Raw genomic sequence first — 24,286 nt, forward strand, 5'->3', positions numbered from 1 at the left:
AAGCCTAGAAGTCATGATAATATTTGAATTTATCTTGAGAAAATTATCATAGATATGCAGAAAGATTTAGCTACAAGAGTTTTATCACAGTGTTGTTTGTAGAAAGTGAAAACTTAAAAACATAATATCTAAACTAATATCTCACAAGTGACTGTGAGAATAAAGTATATTTCATCAATTCAATGAAATAATATTAAACCATTAAATATGAAGTTGTAGAAGTTAATAAATATAGAAAGATGTTTCTAAATATTATGTTTTATTTCTTTTTGAAAAAATTTATTGATAGGGAGTTCTGTTTGTGAAAGTATGGGAGATTATATATACTGAATGATATTTCCAAATGAAAATATTCAAATCTGAATAAGATATAAAATGTATATTTTCAGTACACTGTTACCTGAAGTAAAAACAATATGAAATGAAAGCAGGAGTCTAGAAAACAGGTGTCAACGTTGACGTTTGCTGCGAGTTCCTGTCAAAACCTTGGGGCTGTGTGAATTTACCTTTGAGGGCTGCACAGGTTACAGTGGACCAGCCCTAAAAGTGAAGGACTGCCACAAGTGGGGAATTTTAAGGAGACTGCTCACAGGCCTGGGGCCCCTAAGAGGTACACCCTCAATGTAAAAAAAAAAAGAAAGAAAGAAAAAGAAAGCCCATTTTACAACAAGAAGAAAGCAAGAAAATTTGCCTACCTTGAACTTGGGACTAGTTGATGGGAAAATATGTGAAAGAGCAAAGGGCTAAGAATAGCCAAAACAACCCTGAACAAGGGTAGCAGAATTTGCCATCCTAGGTATCAAGACCTATTATAAAGTGGGAGAAATTAAGACACAAGATCAGACCAACAGACTAATGGAACAAGATGGAGAGGCACAGGACCTTACATAAATGGACAGGGCTCATTAGTGAAAAAGGATGAACAAGTCAATAAAGAGTGTTAGGACTATTGGTTATCCATGTGGAAAACTGTAATTGAATCTTTACCCCATATCAAACACACAAAAAAATAATTTCAGAAGTATTAAGACTTAAATGTAAAAGGAAAAATCTATGGTTCATCTGTTGATGGGCACTTGGGTTGCTTCCTCCATACCTTGGCTGTTGTAAATGGTGCTGCTATAAACATTGGGGTGCATGTATCTTTTCAAATTAGTCTTTTTGTTTTTTCCAGATGTATATACTCAGCAGTGGAATTGCTGGATCATATAATAGTTCTATTTTTAGTTTTTGGAAGAAACTCCATACTGTTTTCTATAGGGGCTGCACTATTTACATTCTCACCAACAGTGCACAAGGGCTCCCTTTTCTCCACATCCTTGCCAACACTTGTTATTTGTTGTCTTCTTGCTAATAGCTATTCTGACAGGTGTGACATGATAACTCATTGTGGTTTTGATTTGTATTTCTCTAATAATTAATGATGTTGAGCATATTTTCATGTGCCTGTTAGCCATTTGTATGTCTTCTTTAGAAAAATGTCTATTTAGGTCTTCTGCCATTTCTTTGTTTTGTTTTGTTTTTGTTTTTTTGTTTGTTTTTTTGCGGTATGCAGGCCTCTCACTGCTGCGGCCTCTCCCGTTGCAGAGCACAGGCTCTGGACGTGCAGGCTCAGTGACCATGGCTCACGGGCCCAGCCGCTCCATGGCATGTGGGATCCTCCTGGACCAGGGCACGAACCCGTGTCCCCTGCATCAGCAGGCGGACTCTCAACCACTGCTCCACAAGGGAAGCCCCGTCTTCTGCCATTTTTTGATTGGGTTGGGTTTTTATTGATATTGAGTTGTATGAGCTATTTATATATTTTGGGTATTAACCCCTTATTGGTAATAACATTTGCAAATATTTTGTCCCATTCTATAGGTTGTCTTTTCATTTTTGTCTATTGTTTCCTTTGCTATACAAAAGCTTTTCGCTTAATTAGGTCCCATTTGTTTACTTTTGCTCTAATTTCTTTTACCTTAGGAGATATAGCCAAAGAAAAGATTGCTATGATTTATGTCAAAGAGTGTTATGCTTACATTCTCTTCTATGAGTTTTATGGTTTCAGGTCTTACGTTTAGGTCTTTGATCCATTTTAAGTTTATTTTTTTATATGGTCTGAGGAAATGTTCTAATTTCATTCTTTTACATGTACCTGTCCAGTTTTCCCAGCATCACTTGTTGGAGAGACTGTCTTTTCTCCATTATGTATTCTCGCCTTGTTTGTCATAGGTTAATTGACCACAGGTGTATGGGTTTATTTCTGGGTTCTCTATTCTCTTCCATTGAGCTATGTGTCTGTTTTTGTGCCAGCACCATGCTGTTTTGATTACTGTAGCTTTGTAGTATAGTCTGAAGTCTGGGAGATGATACCTCCAGCTTTTTTCTTTTTTCTCAAGATTGCTTTGGCAACTTGGAGTCTTTTGTTTTTCCGTATGAATTTTAGGAATATTTGCTTTAGTTCTGTGAAATATGTCATGATTATTTTGATACACTAAAAATGAACTATCAGAAAGAGAAAGTAAGAATACAATCTCATTTAAAATTGTATCAAAATGAATAAAATACCTAGGAATAAACTTAACCAAGGAAGTGAAAGACCCATACTCTGAAAACTCTGAAATTCAAGAATGAGGCTCCGTCTTTAAGCTTCCCCCTCTGTACCTTCCACTTGATTAAGACCTTTGGGAATATCACAAGGGAGATACATCAGCTCCAGTGCAAAAGAAGAGAAATTTGAGGGGTGAAACAGCCCCATGTCCAGTAAAACACTGAAAAAGGAAATTGAAGATGATACAAAGAAATGGAAAGATATCCATGCTCTTGGATTAGAAGAACTAATATTGTTAAAATGGCCATACCACCCAAAGCAACTTACAAATTTAATGCAATCCCTATCAAAATACCCATGCCATATTTTATAGAGTCATCCTTTTCTTGGTCCTGAATTAAAACATGAGGAGGTCCATTGAACTTTCTGTTTCTCTTGACTAATAAACTCTTTAATTTAAAAATACACTCTCAATCATTAATTCAAATGGTCCACATCAAAATACTAATAACACTTTACTCTTCAAGGCTATTACCCTAAACCGAGCCAGGGCTCATCACATGAATGAAAGGTCTCAGGAGGAGGTGTGATCTCCTGCTGCTGTCTTTCCCTGGGCCAGTGGTTTCTGACTCTGCACCCACACCATCCTCGAATGGCCCCCTTGACTCACACTGTTTACCTGATGGTTTAGTGTCCTCTGTGCCAGGCAGGGATTTCAAGCTAACCGTTTCCCTCATGTGCCCTAACGGTATTGTTGCCAGATTTAGGGAGAAAAGTACAGGGCACCCAGATAAATCTGAATTCCAGACAAAAAAACAAGTAATTTTTCTGTTTATCTCAAATATTGCTTAGCTGAAATTCAAATAATTGAATGGAACATACTTATACTAAAAAATTATTTATTGTTTATCTGACATTTACACTTAAGTAAGTGCCCTGCATTTTATCTGTCAATTCTACCTTTGCTGAGTCCTACAGAGACTCCCCTACCAGGCTCCTCCCAATATCATTCTCTAAACCAAGACAAAGTCTCTCTTCAGAATGGCTACTGCCCTTTACCCCTCAGATTCTGCTCCAGCCATAAATTGACTGCCTCTTATTGCCACGGTTCCTTCAGATACCAGGATACCCTCTGGGCAAGGTCTCTTTTATATGTCCCCAAGCTGATCCTAACTCAGAGTGCCACAGCCCCCCGCCTGGTTCACTACCATTGGCCTCACCACTGGAAGTGTTTGAGGCTCCTTCTGCAGCCCCTGGAGCTGGGCTTGTGCATCCCCCAGTATCAGGGAACATATAGAAGCTGGACTTCTTTTTTCTAGGCTTAGGTTAGGAGGCCACTCCATCCACAGCTTTCCCCCTGGGTGGTGGGGTAGGTTGAGGAGAGGGAGTTATAACGCTGTTTTGTCCAAAGAAATGATTCTCATCAAATTTTCTTTCAATTTCCACGGGCTGAACCTTTTAAAATCCTTAATATGGAGTCCAGTAATCCCATAACAAGTTATTAGCTCTTTCCTTTGACAATGTGAATCTTGGTAGTTTAAATCACAATTGGCTTTCATATACAACATCTTTTCTCTCTTGGAGCCTCAGGCAAAACTGCCAAGTTAACATCAGGAGGATACATGAGTGTATACCCAACAGGTGCTCAAATCATGCTGCCGTCTTTCTTATCCTACAGCTGTAACTGTCCTAGTGGATGGAAAGGAGCCTTTTGCACGGAGACAGTTTCCACCTGCGACCCTGAGCATGACCCTCCACACCACTGCAGCAAAGGAGCAACTTGTGTCTCGTTGCCTCATGGATACACCTGTCACTGTCCACTAGGAACCACTGGAGTCTACTGTGAGCAAGGTGAGGCTCAGCTCATGCTGTCCACAGATTTAAGTGAGTCAGTTTCCTTTTGGGAAAGTGAAATGAAATCTGTGTAATAATGAAAGAGCCCGCTCTCTTCTTTCCCCCTGTATATTTGACATTATATTTCACAAATAGGATAGTACTAAAATTTAGTACTACAAAAATACAGCTTTATGTTTAGAATTGCTTTAATTTACTAACTCAAAGGCCCCTGTCTGTTTAGTCTAGATGTTCTGGATCTCTTGTGCTAAATGCAATCTAATCAAGTGAATTTAGATTCATAATTCAAGAATGAGGCTCCATCTTTCAGCTTCTCCCTCTGTACCTTCCATTTGACTAAGGCCTTTGGGAATATCACAAGGGAGATACATCAGCTCCAGTGCAAAAGAAGAGAAATTCGAGGGATGAAATGGCCCCATGTCCGGTGGAACAATAAGGAGCCCTCAGTTTTCTAGGTCTCCTCAGCTTATATACCTCCCCGTACCTTATGACTGATGATACCCTTACCACTGGGCAAATCATGCAACGGCCTTGAGGGAGCCCGCGGTCTCCTGAGTGCTCCCCACATGGGCTGCAGCTGGTGTAAGTGTGCTTCTAGGCCTGCCCGCTCCCCCGTTTAGTACCCACCTTGCCTCAGACCTTCTGGATTCCCTCCACATCACACACACTGCAGGGTGGGAGGGCGTGGATGGAGCATGGCAGTCCTGTTGTCTCCTTCCCAAGTAGAGCTGGACCAAAGTCATTCCTCCACTGTCCTCCTTGCAGCCAATAGCACAAACTCATCTTCGGGGACTGGAGAAGGAATGTGGCTCTGTACTGCGCGTCATCCCCAAGCAAGAAGTCCCTGTGGCAGTGCACGATTTACCTCCTCATGTAACTTCCCTGACAGCCTCTCTTTATAGGCAAGGTGGATGGGAGGCTTAGTGGAATGCAGCCACCTTTAAATCTGCCCCATCACACCTGCATCCTCTGCTAAAGCTCTGAGAACCCCTAGGGCAAGAGCAAAAATGCCCACAGACACAAGGATGAAGTAGGGCACTGGAAAGGGTGGCTTTGGGGAAAATCAGGAAAGCACGGGCTGCTCAATGCCTCAAGTTATGCATCCTACATAAATCAACACTTATGCTTCACTTTGTCTTATCTGGTGTAGTTCTAAATATCACAGCAAAATGGGTGTGAAAGAAGACCTCCATAACGCCATGCTCAGAGTCCTAAAAATTCAGTGTGACAGACACAGTTGTGCTGCTGTGAGGCTAATGGGATGGCCTGGCTGCAGCTGGCCAATGTGTCAGTAAGGCTCCAGCCACGGATCCACACAGTCCTGCTTCAGTTTGCCCCTATCCCCTTACCTCCCCATCCCCACTCCCACCCCCCCATCTCGGGGCTGGCTGGGAGTCCAGGACAGTGTGGCATGGAATTCAGGAAACTTGCAGTTGAAGAATCTGGAAAATTGAGCCAGAAAAACATGAGGACATGGGGATCCCTCTGCAGGCTCCTGGAATCCAGAGACTGGATCATCCACTATTTGTCTATCTCACCTCACACCCCACCCAGAAGAGAAAGCCTTAGCCTCTGCACCCATGTTTAGCAGCAGGGGCTGGGGTAGAAGAAGTAAGGGAGCCCATCACCAATTGTGTTATATACACCTTGGGATAATTTGGGCGCTTTATTGTAATATCACATCATACATTTTGTAATTTAATCTTCCTCTGATCATTTTATCAAATACATTAATGCAAACATTTTTAATCCTATATTCTCTGAGATTCTATGTGTGCTTAACTTTCCTCCAAAAGTCAAAGGTGTTGATAAATGGGAGACATTTGAGGGTCAGAATACTAATGATTTAGCGAAAGAAACGTTTAATTGTGTCAGAAGTTGTGGCTATGAGATAATGTCTGGCTATGGGAATCTGTCTCTTTCATGATGACATTAGAGGCAGATCCCGCTCTTCAAAAATGGCCCTTCTTGGGCTTCCCTGGTGGCACAGTGGTTGAGAGTCCGCCCGCTGATGCAGGGGACATGGGTTCGTGCCCCGGTCCGGGAAGATCCCACATGCCGCGGAGCGGCTGGGCCCGTGAGCCATGGCCGCTGAACCTGCGCGTCCGGAGCCTGTGCACCGCAACAGGAGAGGCCACAACAGTGAGAGGCCCGTGTACCGCAAAAAAAAAAAAAAAAAAAAAAAAATGGCCGTTCTTGGCTCCTGGAATAGGCTACACTCTTTCCTGGAATAAGAAGTTTATACTCACTCTTCCCTCTGCCTGAAATGCTCTCATCTTCTCCTCAGAATCCAGCTAACACACCTTCATCCTTCAAATTTCGACTCAAGCCTTTCTTTTATAGGAACGACTTCCCTGACCCTTTTTCACATAACTGAGGGTGGTGCCCACGCCTGTTCCTGTCCATTGGTGTAGAATCTCTAACACTTGTCATACAGTGCTGAGTGAATGTGTCTACTGTACATTTTATTTAGTAGTTCTCAAAGGGTAAAAACAAACTGTGATCATTTTCAAGGAGCAGTTCTTGACGTTAGTGAACAGCAAAGTACTTTACCAAGATGGTGCACTTGTATTACTCCCAAAGGAATAGCTATTAGAAACTGAAGGAAATAATAGGACAAGTTAACATAAGGGCTAGTGACTATTTACAATAGCCACGTCATGGAAGCAACCTAAATGGATAAAGAAGATGTGGTACATATATACAATGGAATATTACTCAGCCATAAAAAAGAACGAAATTGGGTTATTTGTAGAGACGTGGATGGACTTAGAGACTGTCATACAGAGTAAAGTTGAGTCAGAAAGAGAAAATCAAATATTCCATATATGTGGAATCTAGAAAAATAGTACAGATGAACCAGTTTGCAAGGCAGGAATAGAGATGCAGATATAGAGAACAAGCATATGGACACCAAGGGGGGAAAGTAGGGGGGATCGGGGGGTGGGATGAATTGGGAGATTGGGATTGACCTGTATACATTAATATGTATAAAATAGATAACTAATAAAAAATCTAGTGATAGTGTTATTTCAAGTGCAATAATTTTAAGAAAGGAAAGTTTTCAGCTAATAAACATTACAATAGGCAAAAAGAAAAAAAAAAAAACATAAGGGCTAGTGATCGTAACAATAGGGCAAGCCAGATTTCTGCATCTTAAAATCTCAAATGATGAAAGCCCAGGGGATTAACCTAAAGTTTGTTTGGGTGTATGCATATATACAAATATATATTAGTATGTATATAAATAGATTATACAGAGAGATAGCAGAGATACAGTAATGAAATTATTTTATAAGAAGAGAGTCTAGAAAGTTTGATAAAAGGTGCCAGAAAAGTTATGTCACTCTCATAGTATTCTCAACAAAAACTGACCAAAGATATACCCTGCTATGCTATAAAATAAGAGCTTAATTCCTTTATTAAAAAGTTATAGGGCTTCCCTGGTGGCGCAGTGGTTGAGAGTCTGCCTGCTGATGCAGGGGACACGGGTTCGTGCCCCGGTCTGGGAAGATCCCACATGCTGCGGAGCGGCTAGGCCCGTGAGCCATGGCCTCTGCCTGCGCGTCCGGAGGCTGTGCTCCACACCAGGAGAGGCCACGACAGTGAGAGGCCCGTGTACCACAAAAAAAAAAAAAAAAAAAAAGTTATAGAAAATCATATCATAAAAACAGTTGTTTTGACTGGGAAAAAAAGTATTGATATTATGTGGGGGAGGGGACTATAGAGTTTTAGATTCTCAATTGAAAGTTATTTTTCTAGAGTAATTTTTATAGTAAAGTTGATTTTAAGAACTATGAACTATATTTGTTGTGAAGTCAAAATAGTGAAGAAGGAGCTTAATCAGAAATGACAGAATTAAACTTTAAGTCTCAAAAGATCCGTTTTCTTTATCTCCATTGACCCATTGACTTTGCAGATTTCCAACATAGTAGCTACAGTACTAAAATTTAATTTAAAAAACAAAAACAGAGAACAGATATCAACCAGGCCCTGAAACCAGGCAGCAGTGAGCTCCTGCGTCTTGTCAATAGCTGCATTTTCCTTATTCCCAGAGAGCTTGATCCTTATTGCACCATAACCAGTAGCTGTCTGTGACATGCAGTCATAATTTCTACTCAGTTGAGCAAATTATGGTCACCTAGAATGCAGAAGAAATGCCTGGGGTTCAATTCACTTTTACTGTAGTTATAAACTGGTGTGTAAATTACCAAGAAATCCAACACCAACATCCTTAAACTTACAAATCCCTAACTTCCATGTCATCTTTTTCCCTTCTGCCTCTTCTCCTTCCCCATTCCAAGAAACCTAAGTCTTAGGAAATTAGTTTGGCTGCACATGGAACCCGACATACAGCTGTCATACCTGCCTAGTTTCGTCTTTATGATCGTCTTTATTGTAAATGAGCCCCACCCCCAAGAAGCACCCAAACTCATGCTTATAAGCTCTGAATGACGAGAAACTAAACTGCAGTGGATTGGCAAGCCCGATGAAGCCGTGGCGCAGGGATGGTGAAGGACATCTGCCTCACATTAGCGTTCTCTGTTCTTTTCTCCTCCCTTGGCAGTAACGCTTGGCACCAGTTCATTAAGATTGTTTACCAGTTCCAGAACACGTGCTGGGAAGACTGCCTGAACAAGAAAGACAGGTGCCTTGTCTCCGTAGAGGTGCCATGCTAGCAAGCACAGAACATGCCCACCAGTCAATGAGCAAAAGCACAGAATGAGTGAGTGCCATGAAGGAAAGCAAGAGGGCGAGGAGACAGACAGTCACTGGGAGAGTACACTCAAGCGGGGATGGTCAGGAAAGGCCTCTCTGAGTAGTGACATCTGAGCTGTCAGCCAGTGAGACTCATCCACGTGTCACAGACAGAGGGGCGGGCTCTCTGGGCAGCGGTTAAACCTGGAAACAGGAAAATGATGCCACACGTTTGAGGGAGAGAAAGGCAGTCGGTGTTCCTGGAATAGGAGTCGGTATTATAAGATGGGTTTGGAAAGGCAAGCAGAAGCCAGATCGTGCAGAGTCTTGGAAAATACGATAAAGAATTGTAATTCCACGCTGAGAAAATAGGAAGCCTGTGAAGATTGTAAGTGTGAGTCAGAAAACTTGAAGTTAAGTCCTGTTGCTCCTAGTGACTAGCAATTCAGTTTCTGCTGCGTCAGTGAAGTCTCTGAGCCTCGATTTCATTATGTGTAAAACAGCAACATCAAGTATGCCAGCTGTTTTCCATCTGCCCGCCCTTCCCCACACCCACACTCCCTGCCCCGTACTCTAACACCTTCTCCAGTAGATTGCAGTGGAGTTTGGCCAACAGACGTCACCAGCAGGTGATGAGGGGGAAGGAGGAGAGCAAGACAGAGTACTCACTCTCTTACGAAGAGGATGGCCAGGGGACATTCTCTGTTCCAGCATTATAATTTAAGCAGTGAGATCTGATTTAATCTGTCCCTTGCTATTAGATGTCTGACTAATGGGGGAAATGTTATCTTTCAAGTCCCCTAAAACATTCACCTACAGCTGACAGAAAGAAAAATCCATTTAAAGACAAGAGAAGGATAATTCCTGGTTGGGTACCTTCTTTTCACTAAGGCCCCACCCCAAACTCCATTGGAATTCCACTGAGGAATTCCCCGGTGGTTAAGTAAATTATCAACAAACCATTTGAATCCAATGGCTTCTAGGGTCACGGCCACCAAAAGTGATTCAAAATATCTGAGCCTAGCTCCACAAGTGCAGAAATCCACAATGTTCACATTGGAACTAGCTCGGATGTGTGCTTTTAAACGCCCAAGGGCCCTAAACCATCTTTAAAATTAAACTGAAGATGCAGGAGGATTGTCGGCAAACAGCACCTGGGTGTATATTTCACGGGGACTATTGACCTTAATTTAAAAAGAAATCATAACAGGTGAAACTAGGGTAGAGTATTTTGCAATCCAGAATAGTCATTAAAATATTCTATTCTAGAAGAATTCTGATTTACAGTTATTTTGTGAGATGGACAATTTGTTCAATTTCTTTTCTCTTACACTCAAATCTTATTTATTTGCTCTTCTCTTCCATTATACTTGTCTTTCCTGTTAGAATTTATGGTTTACAAGTACACATGTAACCTTTCCTGAATCATAAAATCTCTCCTGCCCATTTATTTTTCCCCACATTATTGGTAAATTGCTTTTTTCTTTAAATAGTTTTGCACTAACTAAATTCTAGCTATCGTGTATCGTTGACATTTAGCCAAGTGAGATTCCATAATATGTGTGTTTTTAACTTTTAGCCCAGGAAATACTTAAAATGCTTCCATTTTCCCTACATGCTTTCCAACCGTAGTGCAATTTTCCTTCCACTCATTCCTCTAAGATAAAGAAACCACGCACTTGCTGGCATTTTGAGTGAAGCAGGCAGATGTTCAAGCTACTTGGTCTCTTGATGCTCTACTTTATGGTCCACCTATCCCTGGTTTTATTGAAATTAATTCAAGCTAATGGCGAAGTTCAATTCTCCAAGTGTTCCCGACACGTGGGATGCCTTCCTGCCGAGTCGTGGTTTTCCTAATAGTAGAGAAATGGGTCCATAGCACTGTAGAGGGCAATTTCAGGGATCATTACTGTTTGCCTTTTTCAGATGCTCATTTTCAGGTGCATTTAACCAGGCAGGTAAATACAGCAGGTAATGTGCAAGCTTTCTTCATAGAAAAAAAAAAAAACCTTAAGTCTTTATTTCCCCACTTTCAATCCCACCGTGATAATTAATAAGGATGTAGTTACATGTGTACTAGATCCTCTACAATTTTATAATACTTATAAAAGGTAAAAAATAAATAAGCACTAGCTACGATTTTCAGGAACACACGTTTTAATTCTTTAGTCTTCTGTTTGTGCTCTTCCATACAACCTGATAAATCATAAGTGAAAGAGTGCATGGGTTATATATAACAATTCTAAGGTTTATATGAACGCTAAGCTTTTTGAATATCTAAAGGAATAGACTCCACTAGAAACTTAGTAGAAATATACACACACAACTGTCATTTCCTAACCTTGGACTTTAAGGAAGGAATTTACTTTTCCTGAACACCAAGCTTCTCATGTGTGAAAAGAATATGTTTTTAGGTCTCTGTTTTAGAGGAATTTGGGGCCGAAGTCCAGGGAGAGTCCATTCTCCTTGTCAAGCCCTAAGTTAATAATTAAAACTGTTTACAAGGTAGTGAGTGAAAGGTTAAAAGCTCTAAGAGACAGATTCAGAGGTTTTTCTTCAACAAAGTCCTTTTTATTTTCTATTCAAGATAACATTAAGTAACAAACAAAAGCCCTCAACACAGTGGATTTTCAGCTCTCGACTGCTAAAGATTTCTCCCTTGAAATGTTTTACGTATTGAGCCATGTTCCCCATGTCTTGCCCCTTAGGAAGGCAGACAAAAAAAAAGGTTTGCTTACAATCAATTTCTACAGACAGAACTTGGTGGCTTCTTCCCCTGAGGCAGGTCTGCCCACACCCTCTTTTTATCTGAGGTGATTGACAGTGATGGAGTCCAACCACAAACTTTACTTTCTAATTTGAGGAACTGAGAGACAGGCTCCCTCTAGTTTCTAATAGAACCAACTAAAATCCTCATGACCATAGTGGAAGATATAAAGATTGCAAGATATTTCATTATTTCATTCCTTCTTTTGTTAAAAATCTATATAATTTATCCTAAGAAAAATAGGAAAGCAAACTTTCCTGTACCATCCTAACCAAGGGATATCACAAGGCAAATGGTCAAGAAAGCCCTGTGGTCTCAATGACAGAACTGTCTAAGATTCCAAGCCACCCTTATAAAGGTCATGATGAGGGGTCAGTGACACAAAGAGGCCAGCACAGAACCTGGCACATAACAAGTACTCCTTAAATATGAACCCCTCTTACAGAGGAAGGAAAAGTGTTAGATTAGACTTGTACTAAATGCAAGTTATGTCCACATAGGTATTTTTATCATCTCTTTTTTCTAAATATGGATTTTTTTAAACAGATTCTTAAGCTAAAATATTTTAAACCTCCTATTTTAAAAAGACAATAGTTTTTATTATATAAAGATGTAAAAAATATTTCAAACTCTCATGATCAATGTAGTAGACGTTAACTTTTCCAAATGACCAAATAAGATTTTTTTAAAAACAAAATACACATTATCTATAGAAGTATAGCAGATTATTGTTTTTTAAAAAGTATTTATTAAGAAACCACTCAGGCAATATGGACAGATCCAAAACATGATAAGGTAGGGTCCCTCCTTTCAAAGAACTAATAATTTAGATAGAGACCAGACAAAAGTCTGTGAAAATTAAAGTATATAATTTAAATAACAGTTCAGGGAAAAGAGTAAAACATATCCCAGAGTACTGAATTCTTTAACGGCTCGACAGATGACAGTACCTGCGTAACCTCTGGCTAGCGGGGCCTGAAAAGGTCTCAGAAAGTAATGGAATTAATAGCATTGCTGCAGGTTACACATGAGAGCTGTTAAGAGAGTAACTCCTAAGAGTTCTCATCACAAGGAGAAAATAGTTTTTCCTTTTATTTTGTGTCTGTATGAGATGATGCATGTTCACTAACTTTACTGTGGTCATCATCTCATGATGTATGTAAGTCAAATCAACAGGCTGTACACCGTAAAGTTATATACTGCTGTATGTCTGGTATATCTCAATAAAACTGGAAGAAAAAAATCTCGAAAAGAAAAAAGCAGTGAAATTAGATTAGGTGTTTAAAAAACGGGTAAGTTTTGGGTAGACTCATACAGGATGGTGAGGTAGCTGTCCTAAGAGTGAAAACTACTTCAGCAAACCATGGGGGAGATGGAAAGGTGCACTTGGAAATGTGAGTAAACCTCTTTATCTGAAAAGGAAATGTATGCCAGGTAAGGTGTAAATTATTAAAATACCTCTGAGAATAGAAGAGACCAATGTAAGGCACACTAAATTAAAAACTCATCAGGACTTGCTTACTGGTCTGGGTGTGCCTTTCACATAGATGGTGTTCAGTTAACACTTGTGAAGTGAGTGATGATTATTCAAGGTTTAAAACCTGAATGACACATGCATGTAATCAATGTTGTCTTCCAGACCTGCTGTAAATGAGCCTTGGAGACTCCTGAATCAGCCATATAATTCCCTCAAAAGTTACCTGGCTCAGTGGCTGAATTTATTATTTAAGATACTTCCAAACAACTTAAGAGAGAGCTCACAGTAAAATGTACATGTATTTGAAAAGTAGCCAAGATAGTGATAGAAAGGTATGCCCTCCTGCCAAGGAAAGAAGAGAAGGGAAGGGAAAGGAAGGAAAGGGGAGGGAAGGGAAGTGAAGGGAAGGGAAGGGAAGGGAAGGGAAGGGAAGGGAAGGGGAGGGAAGGACAAGGAAGACAAAACAAGGAGAGTCTAAATCATTTCACAACACACAACTGAATGTAAAATTAGCTTTGGGTTTCTTGGAAGTTGAAGTGAATCATAAAATACAACAGACTGCTACTTAATTATTGCCTAATTAAAGAAAGCATACCAGTCCTCACATCAAGGACAGAGAACCGTGCCCTGGCACTGAACTGTAATAAAAATGTATTGAGCATGATCCATTTTTTAGAAAAATAAAATTAAATAGCATAATAAATGTTGTGTTTGATGACAATTTTCTAGAAAATGAAATGGCATTATGTATATGATCATTTTTTATACTGACACAATAAAGGCTACGGGCATAATATTAGGTCATAGTTCTGTAAAGATAATTATGTCAAATTATCTTTGAAAAGTAGATTTCTATTGATCTGACATGTTACTGGGGCAATAGTCAGTTGTCTTGATAGATAATTATTTATTTTCATTAGACCATTACTCTTGGATATCAGTTGTGTCGGTCAAGTTTCTGATGGTCAAAGCATAGCAAAAAATGAAAATTAAGACCCCTGTAGAAGTCCAGGTATCCTGGCTATTAATTGAAAGGATCATTACATGCTTTGTTTTCCAGATTTATAAGTGACAAAATTGATGTTTTACCATGAAAATTAAAAAGTTTAACTTAGCATCTGTTACCTTATATGTGTGTGCTGTTTACTGCCAGAACTCTCACTAATATAATAAGTATCATTTTGCCTACCTGACAGAATTCATATGAGGTAAGTACTCAAAGGAAATTACCAGGGACTTCCCTGGTGGTCCAGTGGTGAAGACACCATGCTTCCATTATAACGGGCACGCGTCCGATCCGTGGTGGGGAACTAAGATCCTGCATGCTGCCTGGCGTGGCCAAAAATTTAAAAAAAAAGAAAAAGAAAAAATAATTTAAAAAATAGTGTTATCAGTAAATTAACATAATCTACCAAAAAAAAGGAATCACCAAATTTCTTTATCATAAAACAATCATGTGATTTTATAGAACACAATTTTTTTGACGATGGCAGATACACTTTATTTTCATTTCAGTACAAAATTATGTTTAAGAATCAATGTATCGTTGTGGTTTTGAACCAATATCAAACCTCTGACCCAATAACAAACAAGACAAACTTCTGGAGGCAGACCTAACCATTTTTTCACTCTGAGTTAAGAACTGGCTAATGTTGACAGGGCAGGTCATGGAAAGAGCTTATTTGGTGATAGGAATCTCAGTGGGAGCTGCAACTCAAAACAACTTATACTGATTCCCAGGAAAATAATACAGGGTTCACTGTAGTTCACTCAGTCTGTAGTTCTCCCCGCACGTTTCCATTGACTTCCTATTTTTCCTCCCCAACTAACTCACTCTCCAAAAGATTAGGCAGCTACCCTGTCCAATCATCTTCTATCATCTCTACACTGAATTTACTATGTCACTGTTTTAGATGATAACTTCCCCATTTGGGGGCTAGCATTTATGGGGAACTTAATTGGAAGAACACTTAATTTTTAAGCAACACTATCTTGATGGGTCTTCAAAGATCATTTGAACAAAATAACCACCCAAATAATTAAATGAGTTAAGTAATTAGAGTTGTTCGGCATTATCCATCTGGGTGCTAAAGAAAGTCTCCCCAAAGGAATGACTTTATTTTTTCAGTAATTGATACTTAGCCATCTCTTCTGTTAGCAACTAGCCAACAGATTCAATTGCTGGATCCCACCCCCCACCCCCCAGTAGACTATGATAATAAACCAGCAAAGGGCAAGGATGTTTAGCTTCATTTTTGCTGCCTTGACAATGTATGTACTTAGTTAATCTAAAATTTGTCCAACTGTTTAACTTGGAATCCGAGAGGTAATCACATAGTTAAGGATGGAAAAAAAAAGTTACGTCTATCCATTAGATTCTCATTAAGTATTTACAAGCTAAGGAGCTACAGTGAAATTATATGCAGTATCCATAGACCTGAATGCAAATAACAGATTAATAAATGCCACAAAAAGTCTCAAATTATTCTCATCTCTTTTTCTTGACTGACTGACTAGAACATAACTGTGGTACAGTAGGAGAGCTGTGGCTAAAGTCAAGATTATTGCATTAAAAGTCATGAAATCGATAGCACATTTTCTGAGAACAAAGCAGACGTGCATCCATGAGGGCAACATTTAACCTCACAGGCTTATAACATGTGGAGATAGAGAACTATTTATTTAGTGAATAGACTATGCTTTGAGTCCATCATGAGAAACAACACTCTGGAAATTAATAATCTATTTTAGAAAGCTTGAGTTCTACCACTGAGAACAGAAACATTTGGGTAGCAAAACCACTTTCAATGGGACTTGCTCAACTTAAAGTGATTTAAGAAGTATGCTGAAATAAGCAGTTACTGCATCCAGGGTAGAGAGGTGATGAAATTTTAATGCTTGAGGGGAAATCTTGCAGAGCTTTAGGTTTTAAAGAAAATCTGTGCTTTAAAAGCAGAGATGTGGTCAGCAAGATGGCAAACTAGGAAGCTACAGGCTGTCCTTTCCCCTACAGAGACACCAAGTTAACAACACATGGACAATGATACCTCTGTGAGAACTCCGGAGAGCATTTGAGAAGCTACCGCACCCAGGTCATAATTGTGGAGGGAATTTTGCATCCAAATAAAGACTGATTCAGGCTAGAATAATCAAAGGATGTTAAATCTAGGGACAGTTTTGATGAAATGTAGATATACATGGCTTAAAGTATCTCCCATAAACTGCATATGAATTGCAAGGAAGAAAAAAAATGCCATATTTATACAGCAGAATAGCATACAGTGGAAAAAAATAAGTCAACACCTTGACAAAGGTGAGCAAAATTGATGTCACCAGTGAGGGACAGATAGATACATGTGCCTCCATGTGTGAAACTCTGAGAAGAACACATCGCCTGTGAAACACCTCCGCCAAGAATGCATACCCTAAATCTGCTTAGAATGAAATATCAGTCAAACCCAAAATGATGAGCATTCCTTTCAAAAACAAAGAGGGAAGAAAAGATCCTTCAAAAACATCAGTGTCATGAAAGACAATGAAGACTGTGGAAATGGTCTAGGTTAAAAGATATTAAAGAAATATGACAACTCAATGCAACATCTGAGTCATATGAGATTTCATACTCTAGGGTAAAATATTATTGGATCAACAGAAAAAATTGAAATATTAATACTAGGTAAGATGAAAGGATGGTATTAATATTAAATGTATTAAAGGTGATAACTGTACTGTGATTATATATATGAGAATATCTGTAAGTTGTTAGGTGCAAAGAGCCATGATGTATGGAACAAATTATTGAGAAAAATTATCATGTAGACAGATAGCTAGACAGCACTAGATAAAGGGTAAGAAAATTAACAAAAGATGAATCTGGGTACAATATGCTTTGTACTCATTTTATTTTTTTAATTTTCTATGCATTTTAAATTATTTCCAAATAAAAGGGTAAAATTACTAATTTTTAAAAGATTGTATGCAATAATTTGATGACTGGTAATTCTATTCTCCTAGATTGGTTTAATACCTTGCCTATAAATACATTTAGGACCCCAGATTCTCTGCAAATAATCATTTAAAAATTTTAGAATATTTTCTCCCAGTGGAAGAAAAGAATGTACAAAATTAAAGATCCTTCATCATAGCTGATGCTACCGTATATCATGGGTTTGTTTTTAATGTTTTTATCCATTTATAGTAAACAAGAATAAGGTACTGTTTGTCTTCAGAATATTGACACTAAATGCATTAGACATTTTCTTCTTGCTGTTTTTCAGTTTAGCAGAGACTATTTCATTTAATTATAACATGACAGTTGTACTTTGAATATGAAATGTTTCTTATTAACACTCTTATTAACTTAACCTTGTAAAAAAAAATCTTTTTTTAATTCACTAGGCCCCAAGCTGACCTTTGACATAACTCACCCATAGGCATTAACCCGATTTAAAAACACCATGACCCTTTCTCTTACTACTAGGTTCTACTCTATCTCAGAGAGGCCACCCCAACCATAGTAGAGAACCCTCTCAGAGTGAAAGAATTCCAAGTCCAACCAATAGCTAGCTTATTTCAAAATACCTTTACTGTATGGAACGTCTATGTATCACCGTACAGTTAAGGAAATGGACGGTGTCCCTGTTATCACTGATCAATTAAGAGATTAGAACTACTACTCTACAAAGACAGTCCTAGAGATATATTTTGTAAACACAACTTTGCCTGAACATGAACAATTGTGATTAAATCAAAAATACTACATGTATTGATATTACATGAAACTTAAGACTATTCTTTTTTTCTGCTGATCTTTGTAAACTCCCTGTATCAATCATGTTAGGCTAGGTTATGATGCAATAACAAACAATCCCCAAATCTCAGTGGTTTAACAAACAAAAATATATTTCTTCCTCATGGAATGTGTCAGCAAGGTGGCTTTTCTCAGACTAGTTACTCAGGGACCCAGGTGGATAGAATCTCTTTCTTGACAGATGCTTCTACTACAATCACTGAGTCTAAGAAAAGGTAATACAGCGACTCATGCCCTAGTTCTGACAGAAGTGATACACGTCACTTCTGCTCACATTTCATTGGTCTGAGCAAATTACAAGGTCACTTCTAACCTCAAAAAGAGCAGGAAAATGCAATCTTATAATGTGATGAAAAGGAGAGGAAAACTGAAATGTTAGATAAGTAGCCTTAATGACTACCCCACTCCCATATCCCAATAATAAAGACCAGGAGATTATCAGACAAGAATATCTTACAAAAGAAATAAGGAAGAGGACTTTTTAGCCCTTTAAGTACCTTTCAAACTTTTTAACCATGATGGTTAAAAAAGTAAATAAAAACCAAGGCCATGTATCCTAAAATGTTTAATGATCTCTTCATAGAAACTGTCTTGAATTTCCTAAGTTTCAACTATGGGGTCCTTAACATAAGTCTTCATGGATCATGAGCATTATGGAGAGTCACTCAGAGACTGTCGATGCCAAACTGCACAGAGAAACAATTAACAGAGACACTGGAAACAAAGTAAAATTGGAACAGAAGCACAGGCCTTCCAAGGACCACACACTCAAACACCACATACAACTAGTGGATTATGTCCTGCATTAGGTTTCCATTCGCTACATCTACGTCTTTATTCCTGTCCTGCCCCTAAGTTCATCAGAACCACTTTTGTTACATTCCATATATATGTGTCAGCATACGGTATTCGTTTTTCTCTTTCTGACTTACTTCACTCTGTATGACAGACTCTAGGTCTCTCCACCTCACTACAAATAACTCAATTTCGTTTCTTTTAATAGCTGAGTAATATTCCATTGTATATACGTGCAACATCTTCTTTATCCATTCATCTGTTGGTGGGCATTTAGGTTGCTTCCATGTCCTGGCTATTGTAAATAGAGCTGCAATGAACATTTTGGTACATGACTCTTTTTGAATTATGGTTTTCTCAGGGAATAAGCCAAGGAGTGGGATTGCTGGGTCATATGGTAGTTCTATTTTCAGATTCTAAGGAACCTCCATACTGTTCTCTATAGTGGCTGTATCAATTTACATTCCCACCAACAGTGCAAGAGAGTTCCCTTTTCTCCACATCCTCCAGCATTTATTATTTGTAGGTTTTTTTTTTTTTTTGGTTACATTGGGTCTTCGTTGTTGCGCACGGGCTTTCTCTAGTTGCGGCAGGTGGGGGTTACTCTTCATTGCAGTGCGCAAGCTTCTTATTGCAGTGGCTTCTCTTGTTGTGGAGCACAGGCTTTAGGTGCGTGGGCTTCAGTAGTTGTGGCACGTGGACTCAGTAGTTGTGGCTTGTGGGTTCTAGAGCGCAAGGTCCGTAGTTGTGGCACACGAGCTTAGTTGCGTTGTGGCACGTGGGATCTTCCCGGACTAGGGCTCGAACCCGTGTCCCCTGCATTGGAAGGCAGGTTCTTAATCACTGTGCCACCAGGGAAGCCCTATAGATTTTTCGATGATGGCCATTCTGACCAGTATGAGGTGACCTTGTTATAGTTTTGATTTGCATTTCTCTAATGATTAGTGATTTTGAACATCCTTTCCTGTGCTTTGTTTGTTTGTTTGTTTGTTGTTTGGTTTGTGTGGTACACGGGCCTCTCACTGCTGTGGCCTCTCCCATTGCAGAGCACAGGCTCCAGATGCGCAGGCTCAGCGGCCATGGCTCACAGGCCCAGCCTCTCCGTGGCATGTGGGATCTTCCCGGACCAGGGCACGAACCCGTGTCCCCTGTATCGGCAGATGAACTCTCAACAACTGCGCCACCAGGGAAGCCCCTTTCCTGTGTTTGATGGCAGTCTGTATATCTTCTTCAGAGAAATGTCTATTCAGGTCTTCTGGCCATTTTTGAATTGGGTTGTTTTTTTGGTTTTTTTTGTTTTTTTTTGATATTGACCTTCATGACCTGGTTATATATTTGGGAGATTAATCCTTTGTCAGTTGTTCATTAACAAATATTTTCTCCCATTCTGAGGGTTGTGTTTCAGTCTTGTTTATGGTTTCCTTTGTTGTTCAAAAGATTTTAAGTTTCATTAAGTCCCATTTGTTTATTTTTGTTTTTATTTCCATTTTTCTAGGAGGCGGGTCAAAAAGGATCTTTCTGTGATTGATGGCATAAAGTATTCTGCCTATATTTTCATCTAAGAGTTTTATAGTGTCTGGTCTTAGATTTAGGACTTTAATTCATTTTCAGTTTATTTTTGTGTGTGGTCTTAGGAACTGTTCTAATTTCACTCTTTTACATATAGCTGTCCAGTTTTCCCAGCACCACTTATTGAAGAGACTATCTTTTCTCCATTGTATATTCTTGCTTCCTTTATCAAAGATAAGGTGATGATATGTGTGTGGGTTTATCTCTGGGCTTTCTAACCTGTTCCATTGATCTATATTTCTCTTTTTGTGCCAGTACCATACTGTCTTGATTACTGTACCTTTGTAGTATAGTCTGAAGTCAGGGAGCCTGATTCCTCCAGCTCCATTTTTCTTTCTCAAGATTGCTTTCACTATTCGGGGTATTTTGTGTTTTCATACAAATTGTGACATTTTTTCTTCTAGTTTTGTGAAAAATGCCATTGGTAGTTTGATAGGCATTGCATTGAATCTATAGATTGCTTTGGGTAGTATAATCATTTTCACAGTGTTGATTCTTCCAATCCAAGAACATGGTATATCATCTTCAATTTCTTTTACCAGTGCCTTATAATTTTCTGCATACAGGTCTTTTGTCTCCTTAGGTAGGTTTATTCCTAGGTACCTTATTCTTTTTGTTGCAATGGTAAATAGGGAGTGTTTCCATAATTTCTCTTTCAGATATTTCATCATTTGTGTATAGGAATTGTGAGATTTCTGTGAATTAATTTTGTATTCTGCTACTTTACTAAATTCATTGATTAGCTCTAGTAGTTTTCTGGTAGCATCTTTAGGATTCTCTATGTATAGTATCATGTCATCTGCAAACAGTTTAGAGTTTTATTTCTTCTTTTCCAATTTGGATTCCTTTTATTTCTTTTTCTTCTCTGAATACTGTGGCAAAAAACTTCCAGAGCTATGTTGAATAATAGTGGTGAGAGTGGACAAACTTTTCTTGTTCCTGATTCTTAGAGGAAATGGTTTCAGTTTTTCACCATTGAGAATGATATTGGCTCTGGGTTTGTCATATATTCTTATCTTGAGGTAAGTTCCCTCTATGCCTACTTTCTGGAGAGTTTTTATCATAAATGGGTGTTGAATTTTGTCAAAAACTTTTTACGCATCTATTGAGATTATTATATGTTTTTTATCCTTCAATTTGTTAATATGGTGTATCACATTGACTGATTTGGATATATTGAAGAATCCTTGCATTCTTGGGATAAAACCTACTTGATCGTGGTGTATGATCCTTTTAATGTGCTGTTGGATTCTATTTGCTAGTATTTTGTTGAGGATTTTTGCATCTATGTTCATCAGTGATATTGGCCTGTAGTTTTCCCTTTTTGTAACATCTTTGTCTGGTTTTGGTATCAGGGTGATGGTGTCCACGTAGAATGTGTTTGGGACTGTTGCTCCCTCTGCTATATTTTGGAAGAGTTTGAGAAGGATAGGTGTTAGCTCTTCTCTAAATGTTTGATAGAATTCGCCTGTGAAGCCATCTGGTCCTGGGCTTTTGTTTGTTGGAAGATTTTTAATCACAGTTTCAATTTCAGTGTTTGTGATTGGTCTGTTTATATTTCCTATTTCTTCCTGGTTCAGGCTTGGAATGTTGTGATTTTCTAAGAATTTCTTCCAGGTTGTCCATTTTATTGCCATATATTTGCTTGTAGTAATCCCTCATGATCTTTTGTATTTCTGCAGTGTCGGTTGTTACTTCTCCTCTTTCATTTATAATTCTATTGATTTGAGTTTTCTCCCTTTTTTTCTTGATGAGTCTGGTTGATGGTTTATCAGTTTGGTTTATCTTCTCAAAGAACCAGCTTTTATTTTTATTGATCTTTGCTATTGTTTCCTTCATTTCTTTTTCATTTATTTCTGATCTGATCTTTATGATTTCTTTCCTTCTGATAACTTTGTGGGGTTCTTGTTATTTGTCTAATTGCTTTAGGTTTAAGGTTAGGTTGTTTATTTGAGATTTTTCTTGTTTCTTGAGGTAGGATGGGATTGCTATAAACTTCCCTCTTAGAACTGCTTTTGCTGCATCCCATAGGTTTTGGGCCATCATGTTTTCATTGTCATTTGTTTCTAGGCATTTTTTGATTTCTTCTTTGATTTCTTCAGTGATCTCCTGGTTATTTAGTCACATAATGTTTAGCCTCCATGTGTTTCTAATTTTTACATTTGTTTTCGTGTAATTGATATCTAGTCTCATACTGTTGTGGTCAGAAAAGATACTTGATACAATTTCAATTTTCTTAAATTTACTGAGCCTTGATTTGTGACCTAAGATATCATCTATCTTGGAGAATGTTCCACGAGCACTTGAGAATAAAGTGTATTCTGTTGTTTTTGGATGGAATGTCCTATAAATATCAATTAAGTCCATCATGTCTAATGTGTCATTTAAAGCTTGTGTTTCCTTATTTATTTTCGTTTTGGATGGTCTGTCCATTGGTGAAAGTGCAGTGTTAAAATTCTTTACTATTATTTTGTTACTGTCGATTTCCCCTTTTATGGCTTTAGCATTTGCCTTATGTATTGAGGTTCTCCTATGGTGGGTGTAAATAAATATTTACAATTGTTATATCTTCTTCTTGGATTAATCCTTTGATCATTATGTAGTGTCCTTTTTGTCTCTTGTAATAGTCTTTATATTAAAGCCTATATTGTCTGATATGAGAGTTGCTACTCCAGCTTTCTTTTGATTTCCATTTGCATGGAATATCTTTTTCCTTCCCCTCACTTTCAGCTTATATGTGTCTCTAGATCTGAAGTGGGTCTCTTATAGACAGCATACATATGGGTCTTGTTTTTGTATCCATTCAGCCAGTCTATGTCTTTTGGTTGGAGCACTAAATCCAGTTACATTTCAGGTAATTATCGATATGTATGTTCCTATTACCATTTTCTTAATTGTTTTGGGTTTGTTTTTGTAGGTCTTTTCCTTCTCTTGTGTTTCCCACCTAGAGAAGTTCCTTTAACGTTTGTTGTAAAGCTGGTTTGGTGGTGCTGAATTCTCTTAACTTTTGCTTGTCTGTAAAGGTCTTAATTTATCTTTCAAATCTGAATGAGATGCTTTCTGGGTAGAGTAATCTTGGTTGTAGGATTTTCCCTTTCATCACTTTAAATATGTCCTGCTACTCCCTCTGGCCTGAAGAGCTTCTGCTGAAAGATCAGCTGTTAACTTTATGGGGATTCCTTTGTATGTTATTTGTTGCTTTTCTCTTGTTGTTTTTAATATTTTTTCTTTGTATTTAATTTCTGATAATTTGATTAATATGTGTCTTGGCATGTTTCTCCTTGGATTTATCCTGTATGGGACTCTCTGTGCTTCCTGGACTTGATTTACTATTTCCTTTCCCAAGTTAGGGAAGTTTTCAACTATAATCTCTTCAAATATTTTCTCAGACCCTTTCTTTCTCTCTTCTTCTTCTGGAATCCCTATAATTCAAATGTTGGTGCATTTAATGTTGTCCCAGAAGTCTCTGAGACTGTGCTCACTTCTTTTCATTCTTTTTTCTTTATTCTGCTCTGTGGTAGCTTTTTCCACTATTTTATCTTCCAGGTCACTTATCCGTTCTTCTGCCTCAGTTATTCTGCTATTGATTCCCTCTAGAGAATTTTTAATGTCATTTATTTTGTTGTTTATGATTGTTTGTTTGCTCTTTTGTTCTTCTAGGTCCTTGTTAAATGTTTCTTGTATTTTCTCCATTCTATTTCCAAGATTTTGGATCATCTTTGCTATCATTACTCTGAATTCTTTTTCAGGTAGACTGCCTATTTCCTCTTCACTTGTTTGGTC

The 24,286-nt window shown here is 38.4% G+C and overlaps 1 protein-coding gene across 1 annotated transcript in view; it reads left to right on the forward strand.

Moving 5' to 3' along the window:
• EYS (eyes shut homolog) overlaps positions 1-24,286 on the forward strand; it is a 1,696,347-nt gene that overhangs the window by 1,649,528 nt on the left and 22,533 nt on the right. Inside the window, 1 exon segment of the mRNA XM_032651890.1 lies at positions 4,212-4,384. Within this exon segment, the coding sequence (XP_032507781.1) occupies positions 4,212-4,384 (173 nt within the window).

The sequence above is a fragment of the Phocoena sinus genome, chromosome 12 (genome assembly GCF_008692025.1).
Source record: "Phocoena sinus isolate mPhoSin1 chromosome 12, mPhoSin1.pri, whole genome shotgun sequence".
Taxonomy (NCBI): domain Eukaryota; kingdom Metazoa; phylum Chordata; class Mammalia; order Artiodactyla; family Phocoenidae; genus Phocoena; species Phocoena sinus.